The sequence below is a fragment of the Hypanus sabinus genome, chromosome 18 (genome assembly GCF_030144855.1).
Source record: "Hypanus sabinus isolate sHypSab1 chromosome 18, sHypSab1.hap1, whole genome shotgun sequence".
In the NCBI taxonomy this organism is placed as follows: domain Eukaryota; kingdom Metazoa; phylum Chordata; class Chondrichthyes; order Myliobatiformes; family Dasyatidae; genus Hypanus; species Hypanus sabinus.
The window spans coordinates 60,812,684-60,828,061 of record NC_082723.1 but is presented as its reverse complement, the minus strand read 5'-3'; the positions used below and the strand labels follow the sequence as shown (position 1 = coordinate 60,828,061).

Sequence of the window (15,378 nt, the reverse complement as noted above, 5' to 3'; positions counted from 1 at the left end):
ACATACTTTATTGATCCCGAGGGAAATTGGGTTTTGTTACAGCCACACCAACCAAGAATAGTGAAGAAATATAGCAATATAAAACCATAGATAATTAAATAAAAATAAGTTAATCATGCCAAGTGGAAATAAGTCCAGGACCAGCCTATTGGCTCAGGGTGTCTGACATTCCAAGGGAGGAGTTGTAAAGTTTGATGGCCACAGGCAGGAATGACTTCCTATGACGCTCAGTATTGCATCTCGGTGGAATGAGTCTCTGGCTGAATGTACTCCTGTGCCTAACCAGTACATTATGGAGTGGATGGGAGTCATTGTCCAAGATGGCATGCAACTTGGACAGCATCCTCTTTTCAGACACCACCGTCAGAGAGTCCAGTTCCACCCCCACAACATCACTGGCCTTACGAATGAGTTTGTTGATTCTGTTGGTGTCTGCTACCCTCAGCCTGCTGCCACAGCACACAACAGTAAACATGATAGCACTGGCCACCACAAACTCATAGAACATCCTCAGCATCGTCCGGCAGATGTTAAAGGACCTCAGTCTCCTCAGGAAATAGAGACGGCTCTGACCCTTCTTGTAGACAGCCTCAGTGTTCTTTGACCAGTCCAGTTTATTGTCAATTTGTAATCCTCCACCATGTCCACACTGACCCCTTGGATGGAAACAGGGGTCACCGGTGCCTTAGCCCTCCTCAGGTCCACCACCAGCTCCTTAGTCTTTTTCACATTAAGCTGCAGATGATTCTGCTCACACCATGTGACAAAATTTCCCACAGTAGCCCTGTACTTACTCTCATCTCCCTTGCTGATGCATCCAACAATGGCGGAGTCATCAGAAAACTTCTGAAGATGGCAAGAGGTATATTGCCTAAAAGCAGCTATTGGTGGGTATTGACTCGGTGGTCCAAAGGGCCTAGACCTTTGAGGTAAGAAAAGGATGGTATTGTGATGGAGCAAGTGTTGTGGAACATCTAGTCAAGAGTAAGAAAGAAGCTTACTTATGGTTTAAGAAACAAGGATCAGACAGAGCTCTAGAAAATTGCAAGGTAATCAGGAAGGAGCTGAAAAATGGACTTAGGAGAGCTAGAACGGGAGCATGAGAAGGCATTGGTGGATAACATTAAGGAAAACCCCCAAGGGGATCTACACATGTAGAACAAGAGGATGACTAGAGTGAGGGTAGTGTAGGGTTAGAAGAGGAAACATACCTGGACTTGGAGGAGATAAAGGAGGTTAAGGAATATTTTGCTTTTTTATTCACCAGTGAGAGGGACATTGGCATTTGTGAGAGTAGCATAAAACTAGAACAATGCATCTTTAGGAAAGAGGACGTATTCTAAAGGGAGGATAAAGCAACCGTGGCTGACAAGAGAAGTATCAAAGCATAAGAGAGGGCATGTAATGTAGCAAAAAAATAGTGAGAAACTAGACGATTGAAAAGCTTTTAAAAACCAACATAAGATAACTAAAAAATGCAATAAGCAGAGAAAAAAAATAATTTATGAAGTTAAGGTAGCCAATAATATATTAACAAAATACCAGAAGTTTTATCAGATGTATAAAGAGTAAAAGAGAGGCAAAAGTGGATATCAGACCGCTGGAAAATTATGCTGACATGTAGCAACGGGGGACAAAGAAATGACAGACGAACTCAGTAAGCATTTTGCGGCTGCCTTCACTGTGGAGGACACTAGCAGTATGCCAGACGTTTGAGAGTGTCAGGGATCAGAAGTGAGTGTAGTTGTTATTACTATGGAGAAGGTGATAGGGAACCTGAACCCTGACCAGTTGGACTACAACCCAGGGTTCTGAAAGAGGTAGCTGGAAAGATTGTGGAGGTATCACTAGGTCCTGGAATGTCCCCAAAGGACTGGACATTTGCAAACGTCACTCCACTCTTAAGAAGGGAGGGAGGCAAAAGACAGGAAATTATAGACCAGTTAGCTTGACTTTAGTGGTTGGGAAGATGGTGAAATTTATTCTTAAGCATGAGGTTTTGGGTGGCTCGGAGGCTCCTGATAAAATGGGCTGTAGTCGGCATGGTTTCCTTAAGTGGAAATCTTGCCTGATAAACCTGTTGGAATTCTTTGAGGCAGGATAGACTCAAGAGAATAGGTGGATGTTAGTTATTTGGATTTCAGAAAGCCTTTGACAAGGCGTCAAACACGAGGCTGCTAAATAAGATAGGAGCCCATGGTATTACAAGAAAGATACTAGTATGGACAGAAGATAGGCTGACTGGCAGGAAGCAGGGTGGGAATAAAGGAGGCCTTTTCTGGTTGGCCGCTGGTGTTCCGCAGGGGTCGGTACTGGGACTGCTTCTTTTGGTGTTATGTGTCAACGATTTGGATGATGGAACTACTGACTTTGTGGCCAAGTCTGCAGACAATACAAAACTAGGTGAAGCCGCAGGCAACGTTGAGGAAGCGGGGGTTCTGTGGAAGGAATTAGATGGATTAGAAGACTGGGTAAAGAAGTTGCAGATGCTATACAGAAGTATATGGTCCTGCACTTTGATAGAAGGAATGAAAATGAAGACTATTTTTTAAATGGGGAGCAAGTTCAGAAATTGGAGGTACAAAGGGACTTGGGAGTTCCCACGTAGGATTTCCTTCAGGTTATATTGGAGGTTGAGTCAAAGGGAAGGAAGGCAAATGCAATGTTAGCATTCATTTTGAGAGGACTAGAATGTAAAAGCAAAGATGTAATGCTGAAGCTTTATAAGGCATTGACCAGTTTTGGAGCATTGTGAAAGCTCTTGTGAATCTCCTCTGAAGAAAGAAGAAATGACAGGGTTAGCAGATGACAAATGGTTGATGACTCTGGGCCATTCTGGCTGGAGTTTATAAGAATAAGGGGGAATCTTGCTGAATCCTACTGAATATTCAAAGGCCTAGAAAGAATGGATGTGAAGAGGATGTTTCCTTTAGTGGGACAGTCTAGGAGCAGAGTGCAAAGCTTGTGCAAAGAAAGACATGCCTTTAGAAAAGAAATGAGAAGGAATTTCTTTAGCCTGAGTGTGGTGAGTCTGTGGAATTCGTTCCCACAGATGGCTGTGGAGGCCAAGTCATTGGGTATATTTAAGATGGTGATTGATTGGTTCTAGATTAGTAAGGGTGTCAAAGGCCATGGGGAGAAGGCAGGAGTATGAGGTTGAGAGCGATAATAAATCAGACATGATTAAATGGCAGAGCAGGCTTGAGGGGCTGAATGGCCAATTCTGCTCATATGTCTTATGGTGCGGGAACTTTTCAGGGCCAGACAGGATATACCCCAGGTTACTACGGGAAGTGAGGGAAGAAATTGCTGTGCCTTTGGCAATGATCTTTGCATCATCACTGGCTACAGGTGTAGATCTGGAATATGATTGGAGGCTGGCAAATGTTCTTACTTGGCTCAGGAAAGAGAGTGGGGATTACCCTGGGAATTATAGACCAGTGAGTCTTGCTTTAGTACTGGGGAAAATTATTGGAGAAAGTTATTGGAGACAGAATTTACAAGCATTTGGAGAAACATAGTCTGATTAGAGATAGTCAGCATGGTTTGTGAGGCAGAGATCCTGCCTCACGAGCCTAATTTTATTCTTTGAAAATGGGACGAAGCACATTGATAAGGATCTAGTAGTCATTATGGTGTATATGGATTATAGTGAGACATTTGAAAACGTTCCCCATAGTAGGCTTGTTCAGAAATCAGGAGGCATAGGATCTGGGGTTTCTTGACTACTTCCTTCCTATAGTGAGCTGATCAGAAATTAACACAATATTCCAAATGTGGTCAAACCAGGGCTTTATAGAACTGCAACATTGGCTTGCTGATAAAAGGCAGAGGATAGATGTAGGTGGTGAGTATTCTGGCTGGAGCTTGCTGGCCAGTGGTATTCTGCAGAGATCTGTTCTGGGACCCATGCTCCTTGTGATTTTTGTAAACGATTTGGATGAGATAGAGGAGGCATGGGTTATTAAGTTTGCAGATGGCACTTATGTTGATAAAGTTGTGGATAGTGTAGAAGGTTGTCGTAGGTTACATTGGGACATCTGCAAGATGTAGAGCTGCGCTGAGAAGTAGCAAATGGCGCTCAACCCAGAGAAATGTGAAGTGATTCACTTGGAAGGTCAAATCTGAGCAGAATACAGGACCATTCTTGGCAGTGTGGAGGAACAGAACGACCTTGAGGTCCACTTCCATAGATCCTTAAACGTTGCCACACAAGTTAATAGGGTGGTTAAGAAGGTGTGTAGTTTGTTGGCCAATGTCTAAAGGCTGATTCATACTTGTGCATATGGGCTACGCTGTAGCCTATGCCATAACCCTGATTTTCACTTCTGCGTTGCTCTACGCTGTAGTGAGCATGCGTTGGTGTGCGCCAAAATGCTAGCTGGCAGTGGGATTTCTATGCCACTGTGTTGAGTTTCTCCGTGAGAGACATGGACAAGGAAATGCATTTCAAACATTTTCACATGTTGGCGGGTAGATTTGATGATTTGGTTCATCTATTTCGCATCGGTGTACGCACGGCCTACAGACGTGGCGGAGAAAAAGCAACGGGAAATGCATAGGAGGAAATGCGATGCTACCAAGCCGACCAATCACAGTTGTTGCGGTCTGCGTCGCCGCGATGCGTGAGTCACTTTTCTGGAGAGGTGCACGTCACCCTATGGCATCGGGTACGGCGTAGGTACGGCATAGGGGTACACAGTAGCTACGGCGTAGATGCGACACACAAGTATAAGTCAGCCTTTAGTCAAGGGATTGAATTCCAGAGACAGGAGGTAATGCTGTTGTTGTATAAGAACCTGGTTAGACCCCACTTAGAATCTTGTGTTCAATCCTGGTTGCCTCATTATAGGAAAGATGTGGAAACTTTAGAGAGGGTGCAGAGGAGATTTACCCAGGGTGCCTCACAGGTAGATAGGGTAGTTAAGAAAGCTTATGGGGTGTTAGCTTTCATAAGTCGAGGGATAGAGTTTAAGAGTCACGAAGTAATGATGCAGCTCTCTAAAACTCTGGTTAGGCCACACTTGGAGAACTATGTCCAGTTCTGGTCACCTCACTATAGGAAGGATGTGGAAGCATTGGAAAGGGTACAGAGGAAATTTACCAGGATGCTGCCTGGTTTAGAGAGTATGCATTATGATCAGAGATTAAGGGAGCTAGGGCTTTACTCTCTGGAGAGGAAGATGAAAGGAGACATGATAGAAGTGTACAAGATATTAGGAGGAATAGACAGAGTGGACAGCCAGCGCCTCTACCCCGGGGCACCACTGCTCAGTACAAGAGGACATGGCTTTAAGGTAAGAGGAGGGAAGTTCAAGGGGGATATTAGAGGAAGGTTTTTTACTCAGAGAGTGGTTGGTGCGTGGAATGCACTGCCTGAGTCTGTGGTGAAGGCAGGTACACTAGTGAAGCTTAAGAGACTACTAGACAGGTAATGGAGGAATTTAAGGTGAGGGGTTATATGGGAGGCAGTGTTTGAGGGTTGGCACAGCATTGTGGGCCGAAGGGCCTGTAATGTGCTGTGTTCCATGTTCTAAAAGGCTAACATGAGGGGGCAGAATTTTAATCTGACTGGAGCAAAGTATAAGGGCGATTGCAGTGGTAAGTTCTTTACACAGAGAGTGGTGGGTGCGTGGAACTCCCTGTCAGTAGTGGTGGTAGAAGCAAATACATTAGGGCATTTAGGCACATAGATGATAGAGAAATGGAGGACTATATCAAAAGGTAGGATTAGATCGATCTTGGCAGAAAATCGGCACAACATTGCAGGCCGAAGGGTCTGTGCAGTGGTGTTCTGTGTTCTATGTTCTGTCTGTAGTATACGGCTCTATGACTTTATGATACGTACTAATCATGATCCTGGTCTTTGATCATATCTGTGACCATACAGCTCATCATGTTCCCAGTCAAAATAGTCGAAAACACAGAACATCAAACTGTACAGCACAGTATGAGCCTTTCTGTCCATAATGTTCTGCCAGTCTTTATATATTAATTACTCCATGATCAATACACAATGTCGTTACAAAAATCTGACATTCATCAGTAACGGAGATGATAAGATGCTCCAGTATCTCACTAAGTACAATAAACCAGCAAAGCTTGTGGCAGTCCTGATTTCTCCTGCCATACCCCCCACCCCATGTTTGAAGGCAAAGTTCCCACAACATCGGGACACATGACTGTTTCAACACAAAGCCCATGGGTTGACAGATGCACCTTTCAAAATCAGAATCAGGTTTATTATCACAGAAGTAGATGGTGAAATTTATTGCTTTGTAGCAGCAGTACAGTGCGAGACATAACATTTACTAGAAGTTACAAAAAATATGTAATGTGAAAGAGGGAGTGTTCATGGGTTCACGGACCGTAAAGTAATCTGATGGCAGAGGGGACGAAGAAGTCCCTGAAACGTTGAGTGTGGGTCTTCACTGTACCTGTTCTTGTCTGGCACCAGGATGGACGAAGGGAAGTTGTCCATACAAAGTCTCATCCCCAATTTCTGGAGCAAGATCTTCTGCCAGTCTAAGGGGACAGATTAATGTTCTAAGGCACACCCTGAGTCCTCTATTGAACATCAGCTGCAGCCTCCCTTTGTTCCGACACGACCTGTGCTGGTGTGGTCTCGGATGCATGTGAGGTGACAGTTGTCTTCATTTTGATCGTAACTGATTACCCAGCTCCCTTGTTTGCAGAAACCAGCCTCCCTCCATGAACCCCGTCTACATTTCTTGTTGCCTCGGCACAGTGGTCAGCATAGTTGAAGACCCCACAAACCACAAATCTTCTCTCTTTGGGCAGAAGCTAAAAAAGCTAGAAAGCACATACAACCAAGCTCTGGCGCAGCTTCTGTCCCACTGATATCAGACGTCTTGTACGATAAGATGGACTCTTTCCTTCACAATTGATGCACCACCAATAACTCTGAGACGTGGGTTAAGGTAGGCTTTAATTGGCTGGAAGAAAGCACAAGCAGCAAGTGACCATCACACTACATCCTGGAGACTGAGGCCGGGGCTGTGTCTCCAATCGCCTTTATATCGGGGTCCGTGGGAGGAGCCACAGGAGCAGTCAGCGGGGGGGTGGGGGGGTGCGTGTCCAGACAGGTGTATGTAGTTCACCATAACAATCAACCTCATTATGATCTTGCTCTCTAACGTTTGCCTGCACTGCACTTTGTCTGTAGTGACGACACTTTATTCTGCATAGCTTGTTCTACCTCGATCCATTGTGTAATGATTTGATCTGTAGGAACAGTAAGCAAGACACACTCTTCACTGTAATTCACTACATGTGACAATAATAAACTAATTCCAATATTAATAAACTATTGCCAAAATATAAAGTAAACTTGCTTTTAAAAATGCTAAATGTGCAAAGTGAAACGTTGTCACCCGTTTAATGGTTTTCTTCAAAACTCTAGGGATTAGCAGGTGAGAAAGGAGATGCAGGAGAATGTGGCAGTCCTGGGTCTGCTGTAAGTATATATCATTGTCCGGAAAGTGAGAATGCTAAAGCAGCTTGCTCATTGATTTTCTGCAGGGGTCTTTGTGAAAGTGGGGTTATGAATATGGTGCCCAGAACAGGCACAATGTGCTGTCTCAGTGGGAAACAGAGTTCAGGAATGTGCCCCGGGAGTCAACACAGAAAGTTCCACACTTTGCTGTCTCCTAAAATGGATTTGTTGTTTCACCACGGCAGTCGGTTATTGACCATGGGAGGGGACAGCCGGAAAGGGAATGGGGTAGATAATAACAGTTGGGAAGCATTGTTCGGTCAACATGAGTTTACATTTTGAAGGCAGACACTTGGACACCACAGCAAGAGAGTCCCTCTGCTTCCTCAGACTCTTTCCCTGAGGGTGAGCCGATTCACATACCTGGAAATGGCACAATCCAGTTTCCATTTGACTGATCTCATATCTCAGCACTACTTTCCTCCACTAGGTCCTTGTCTGCAATACCGACTAAAAACCCGTCAATCTAATCTTCAATCTACAAAGGAACTGAACCTACTTGTTGAGCTGTAGAACACCAATCCTCAAACTGGTCTCATTGTACACCTGGGGCATTGTACCACTAAACCAGCAACACCTGGGGCATTGTACCCCTAGAACCAGTAACACCTGGACTATTGTACATCTTGAGCCAGTAAAACCTAGAGTACTGTACACCAAGAGCATTGTACACCTAAAAACAACAATACTTAGAGCATAGTGCACCTAGAGTGACCAACACCTAGAACATTATACAGCCAGAACCAACAACACCTCAAGCATCAACACACACAAAATGCTGGTGGAACACAGCAGGCAAGGCAGCATCTATACGGAGAAGCGCTGTCGATGTTTCGGGCCGAGATCCTTCGTCAGGACTAACCGAAAGGAAAGATAGTAAGAAATTTGAAAGTAGTGGGGGGAGGGGGAAATGCGAAATGATAGGAGAAGACCGGAGGGGGTGGGATGAAGCTAAGAGCTGGAAAGGTGATTGGCGAAAGTGATACAGAGCTGGAGAAGGGAAAGGATCATGGGACGGGAGGCCTCGGGAGAAAGAAAGGAGTAGGGGAAAGTACCAGAGGGAGATGGAGAACAGGCAAACAACTAAATATGTCAGGGATGGGGTAAGAAGGGGAGGAGGGGCATTAACGGAAGTTAGAAAAGTCAATGTTCATGCCATCAGGTTGGAGGCTACCCAGCCGGTATATAAGGTGTTGTTCCTCCAACCTGAGTTTGGATTCATTTTGACAGTAGAGGAGGCCATGGATAGACATATCAGAATGGGAATGGGACGTGGAATTAAAATGTGTGGCCACTGGGAGATCCTGCTTTCTCTGGCGGACCGAGCATAGGTGTTCAGCGAAACGGTCTCCCAGTCTGCGTCGGGTCTCACCAATATATAAAAGGCCACACCGGGAGCACTGGACACAGTATACCACACCAGCCGACTCACAGGTGAAGTGTCGCCTCACCCAGAAGGACTCTCTGGGGCCCTGAATGGTGGTGAGGGAGCAAGTGTAAGGGCAGGTGTAGCATTTGTTCCGTTTACAAGGATAAGTGCCAGGAGGGAGATCAGTGGGAAGGGATTGGGGGGGACGATTGGACAAGGGAGTCGCGTAGGGAGCGATCCCTGCGGAAAGCAGAAAGAGAGGGGAGGGAAAGATGTGCTTGATAGTGGGATCCCATTGGAGGTGGCGGAAGTTATGGAGAATTATACGTTGGATCTGGAGGCTGGTGGGGTGGTAGGTGAGGACAAGGGGAACCCTATCCTGAGTGGGGTGGCGGGTTGATGGGATGAGGGCAGATGTGTGGGAAATGGGAGAGATGCATTTGAGAGCAGAGTTGATGGTGGACGAAGGGAAGCCCCTTTGTTTAAAAAAGGAAGACATCTCCTTCGTCCTGGAATGAAAAGCCTCATCCTGAGAGCAGATGCGGTGGAGACAGAGGAATTGTGAGAAGGGGATAGCCTTTTTGCAAGAGACAGGGTGGGAAGGGGAATAGTCCAGGTAGCTGTGAGAGACTGTAGGCTTATAGTAGATATCAGTAGATAGGCCATCTCCAGAGATGGAGACAGAAAGATCAAGAAAGGGGAGGGAGGTGTCAGAAATGGACAAGGTAAATCTGAGGGCAGGGTGAAAGTTGGAGGCAAAGTTAATAAAGTCGACGAGCTCAGCATGCGCGCAGGAGGCAGCACCAATGCAGTCGTCGACGTAGTGAAGGAAAAGAGGGGGATGGATACCCATATAGACTTGGAACATGGACCGTTCCACAAAGCCAACAAAAAGGCAGATATAACTGGGATCCATACGAGTGCACATGGCTACAGCCTTGGTTTGGAGGAAGTGGGAGGAGCCAAAATAGAAATTATTGAGAGTAAGATCTAATTTCGCTAGATGGAGGAGAGTGGTGGTAGAGGGGAATTGGTTAGGTCTGGAATCCCAAAAAAAAGCGAAGAGCTTCAAGACCATCTCGGTGGGGGATGGAGGTATATAGGGACTGGACATCCATGGTGAAAATAAGACAGTGGGGGCCCTGGGAACTTAAAATCATTGAAAAAATTCAAAGCATGAGAAGTGTCACGAACATAGGTGGGAAGCGGTTGAACAAGGGGGGATAAGTCAGTGTCAAGGTATGCAGAAATGAGTTCAGTGGGGCAGGAGCAAGCTGAGACAATAGGTCTACCTGGACAGGCAGGTTTGTGAATCTTGGGTAGGAGGTAGAAATGGGAAGTGTGGGGTGTGGGAACTATGAGGTTGGTGGCAGTGGATGGGAGATCCCCAGAGCTGATAAGGTTGGTGATGGTATAGGAGACAATGGCCTGGTGCTCCTTAGTGGGGTCATGATCAAGGGGTAAACAAGAGGAGGTATCAGAGAGTTGTCGCTGTGCCTCTGCCAGGTACAGGTCAGTATGTCAGACAACAACAGCTCCCCCCTTATCAGCAGGTTTTATAGTGAGGTTGGAATTGGTGCGGAGGGAGCGGAGAGCAGAGCATTCGGAAGGAGTGAGGTTGGAATTGGAACACAGTGTGGTGAAGTCAAGACGGTTGATGTCCCGTTGGCAATTAGCAATAAAGAGATCCAGAGCAGGCAGAAGACCAGAGCCGGGTGTGCATGAAGAGGAGGAGGGTTGAAGATGGGAGAAGGGGTCATCGGTGGGGGTAGGAGAGTCCTTGTCAAAGAAGTAAGCTCGGAGACGGAGCCAGCGGAAGAAGAGTTCAGCGTCATGGTGTACACAGAACTCGTTGAGGTGTGGGCGAAGGGGGACAAAGCTGAGGCCCTTACTGAGGACAGAGCGCTCTGCCTCAGAGAGTTGAAGGTCGGAGGGAATGGTAAAGACCCGGCACAGATGAGAGAGGGGATCAGAGGGGGGAGGGAGGCTGGTAGTGTCAGTGGAGAGGGAAGGGTTGGGATGAGAGGAAGATGGAGCCTCTGAGGGCCCAGGAGCTGACAATGGGATCTGAGGGAGAGGGGATTGCAGAGTGGTGGTGGGGGAAGGGGAGATGGGAGACACAATCGCAGCATGTGAAGACCCGGCCTGGAGTTCAAGGCTGGAGTCACAGTTGGTGGTTGCGCAATCGCTTTGGATCTGTCCATGGCCGTTGGAACCCGCGTTGATGGTGCTGGAGTCTGGGTTTTTAATATGCTCTTGGTTGCTGGGGCAGCCGAGATCGACGGCCAGGGCGAATCGATATGCTCTGGGTTGCTGAGGCAGCCGAGATTGACGTCCGGGGCGAATCGATATGCTCTGGGTTGCTGGGGCAGCCGAGATCGACGTCCGGGGCGAATCGATATGCTCTGGGTTGCTGGGGCAGCCGAGATCGACGTCCGGGGCGAATCGATATGCTCTGGGTTGCTGGGGCAGCCGAGATCGACGGCTGGGGCGAAACACCTCGAGCATTGTACATTTAGAACCAACCCTTGAAACAACACTTACAACATTGTACAGCTAGAACCAACAACAGCTAGAGCATTGTACACCTAGAACACCTAGAAACAGCAACACTTACAACATTGTACAGCTAGAACCAACAACAGCTAGAGCATTGTACACCTAGAACACCTAGAAACAGCAACACTTACAACATTGGACGGCTAGAACCAGCAACACCAGGAGCGTTTTACAACTAGAACCCACAACACATTGTACATTGCACACCTGAAATCAGAAACACAATGAATATTGCACAACTAGTCTAATCAACACCTAGAAGATTGCACATTGAGAACCAACAGCAGGTTCAATGTTGCACACCTGGAAAGGGCAAAACCTGGGACATTGCACCTCTAGAACTAGTAACGCCCAAAACATTGCAATTTAGAATGAGAAAACATTAGTCCATTGGACCCTCAGAGCCAGTAATGTACGATTCAGTTGCTCCTTTATGACTCCTTTCACATGGCTTAAAGGTCAGGCCTGTTTTTGTTGGAACAGGAGTAAAGGAGGGAGGGAATCAGATACTGGGAGCAAGGGGGAAGGGGCAACAAAGGAAGAAACTCAGGGTCAGGGTCACAGATGAGGTCAAGTGGTTGAGCGAAGGATTTTATTTACCGGCTACAGGCCCATCCACCAGTCACCTCTGTGGAAGGTGGATCTTGTGCGTTACAACATGTCCCGGGTCTGCTGCACTGCTCCAAGCTCGCATTGTAGTGGGATTCAGGGCACCTCATGTGTTACTGACATGGACTTGGTGTTGGGTTCACAACATGAATTACACAGTTCAAGTTTTTAAGAAATGCAGATTGATAGAGAAATGGTTGTCATCGTTCTTCACTCTAGAAAATATCAATTTGCAGTTGGGAAAAACATTATGCATTTCAATTAATGGGCAGCTATGAGGTGGATAACGTACTGATATACTACTTCAAATTATTGCTTTCCTATATTTTCTTATACACCTTTGGTTAAAATCATATGATACAGGGTCCATCAGGTTCCATGGGATCAAAAGGTTCCCCAGGCCCCAAAGGTGAACTCGGACTTCAGGGAGTGAAGGGTGAGAGTGGTCCCAAGGGTGAACCAGGACCCATGGTGAGTTATCTGCCTTTCCATTCCAAGTTGATACTCAAATTCCCTATCAACTTTGAGGAACTGAAATGATTTACATCTATCATTCTGCAAACATCCTTGTCTAAACAGATTGAAAGCATTTGATTTTTGGGGTAAGTGCAATGTCTGTAATGATTTCTAATTATTTGAGTGCAAAACAAAATTGGCTACAGATTCAATTCCAGTGTGTTCAACCCATCTATTCAGATATAAAATCAATTATGTGCAAAACATTGTCAAAGTAGAAGGGCTTAGAAACCCTTGTAGAAGGCAGAGCGTTTTGGGTTGTGCAAAGTAACTTACTCAGAAGAGCAGTCCAGGGTTTACACATTCTCCTTAAAGTCCTCAGGTTGTAATCTGTGTCCTACACATGGAGCTGAAGAGCCCGACTGACCTCAATCAGAGTTTCTGTTTTGTTCTGTACCACTCTATGAGTTGATGATGTTTGTAACCTCCATCTGAGGCTCTCTTGTCCCACCATCAGAACCTCTCATTCCTTTCTCCACCACTTACGTTTCCTCCTTCCTCTTCAGCTATCCGAACAACAGAAGTCGTCTCATGCCTGCCTCATCATTCAACAGCATCATCCTCCTTTCCTTATTTTGTTGTTTGAGTCCTGTAACGCATAATAATCTATGGATCTTGTTCTGAATACATTAGCAACTGATCTCCAGAGTCCTCGCACGTCATACATTCCAGAGAGTCACAGCCCTCTGGGTGAAGACATTTAATCTTATCTCAGGTTTTATCCTTTATTTTAGAACTGTGTCCCCCGGTTCTAGACGTTCCAGCCAATTATCATATCAACCCTGCATCAACCTCAGAAATATATGGAATTCTGTGAAATCACCTCTAAGCACTAATATGGGTCCATTTACCTTCATTTCTACTGAAAGAACAACATCTGCACCCCAGAAGTCTATCTGCTGAATATTGGCTTCACTCCATTGAGCCAATTCTTCCTTGCCTGGGGAGGCCAGACCATGCACAGTGTCCCAGGTGTACAGGGGTCCTGTGTGGTTATGTGCTTTAACTTAGTTTCATTAATTTCAGTCTCCATCTAGAATAATTGACTAACAAATTTCATACTTTCAGGGGCCAGATGGAGTACCTGGAGAACGAGGTCCAACAGGGAAACCAGGAACGAAGGTAGGTGGTGACACTAAATCCTTGGCACAGCTAAAATTGTAAAATACATAGTAGTCTACAATTTTCGAGGCCTTCATTATGAACTTACAATTGGAAATCTATCCAATTCACTCCAATCTGTCCAATTAGGGTCCCACTGGTGAGCGAGGACCACAGGGTGAAGCCGGACATCCAAGCAAAATGGTAAATACTAATTCCTTTTTCGAACCTAAGACACCAATACCCTCTTCCCTGCCATATTTTAAATGTACTTTGTTTCCACCTTCAGGGTCCAAGAGGCCAGGAAGGCTCTGAAGGCAAAAAAGGGGTCAAAGGAGAAAAGGTGAAGTGATTTCAAAGAATGGTCGATCCACTTAGTCACGTATGGTGGTTGAGGCTTCACGTTCTCTATTTGGGAAGTTATGCTGCAGCTTTATAAAACTCTGGTATGATTGCGTTGGAATACTGCATTCTGTTCTGGTCACCCCACTACAGGACAAATGTTGAGGCTTTGAAGAGGGAGCAGAAGAGGTTTACCAGGATGCTGCCTGGACTAGAGGGCGTGTGCTACAAGGAAAGTTTGCACAAGAGTGAGTTGTTTTCTCTGGAGCAGGGAGGCTGAGAGGAGACCTAATAGAGGTTTATAAGAGGCATAAACAGAGGAGACAGACACTATCTGTTTCCTTGGATCGAAATGTCTAATACCAGACAAGATGAGAGGAGGTAAGCTCAAAGAAGGTTTATGGGTCTTTTTCTTTCTACGCACAGCACACTGCCAGGGATGGTGGTGTAAGCAAGCATGATAGAGGCATTCAATAGGTTCTAAGGTAGAGAATGAAGGGTTATGGACACTTTGTAGAAAGCAGCAATACAGTGCAAAACAGAAAAAAGTACTGTACATTACAATAAATAAATACAGGGGAATTACGAGGGTGTGTTCCTGGTTTAATCTGATGGCAGAGGGGAAGAAGATGTTCCTAACATGTTGGGGGTAGATCTTCAACCTCCTGTATCCCCTCGCCGATGGTAGTAACAAGAAGCAGGCATGTTCCAGATGGTCAGGTTTCTTAGTGATGGGTGCCGCTTTCTAGAGACACTGCTGTTTGAAGATGTCCCCAACGGTAGGTGATGGAACTGGTTGAATCTACAACCCTCTGCAGCCTCTTCCAATTCTGTTCATTGGACCCTCCGTGCCAGGCAGTGATGCAACCGGTCTGAATGCTCTTCACCGTGCATTTCTAGAAATATGCTGGTGTTTGGTGACAGCCCAGATCTCCTCGGACTCCAAATGCAGTAGAGATGCTGCCATACCTTCTTTGTGACAGGTCAGATGACATGTCAATAGGGTGAGTTCTACACAGTGTAGAATGGTGAAGGAATTGAGCAAATTTAACTTTAAATTCTGAAGTTAACCACAAATTAAAATACAGAGCACCAGAGTTTGTAATGAATGCCAGAGCAGCATCACTTTCTGTAGTTCAGGTGGTTACTTCTCAGCTTCCAGTCTGTTAATAAATGAAAGCTTCCAGGCTGATTATATTTCTGATTAATCAGCAGATCGTAGCAAGGGCCACATCTGTACTCAGCCAAAGAAATTTGCTCAGTAGCATATGGAAACATAAGATATAGGACAGAATTAGGCCATTTGGCCCATCGCATCTGCTCCACCATTTTATAATGGCTGATCCAATGTTCCTCTCAACCCCAG

General features: G+C 45.8%; 1 protein-coding gene across 1 annotated transcript in view; it reads left to right on the top strand.

The window, feature by feature from the left end:
* The window catches only part of LOC132407258 (collagen alpha-1(V) chain-like), a 202,960-nt gene that overhangs the window by 138,519 nt on the left and 49,063 nt on the right, over positions 1 to 15,378 (top strand). Inside the window, exons 38-42 of the mRNA XM_059993518.1 lie at positions 7,424 to 7,477; positions 12,417 to 12,524; positions 13,638 to 13,691; positions 13,821 to 13,874; positions 13,960 to 14,013. Coding sequence (XP_059849501.1) covers positions 7,424 to 7,477; positions 12,417 to 12,524; positions 13,638 to 13,691; positions 13,821 to 13,874; positions 13,960 to 14,013 — 324 coding nt within the window. The remainder of the gene's footprint in view (positions 1 to 7,423; positions 7,478 to 12,416; positions 12,525 to 13,637; positions 13,692 to 13,820; positions 13,875 to 13,959; positions 14,014 to 15,378) is intronic.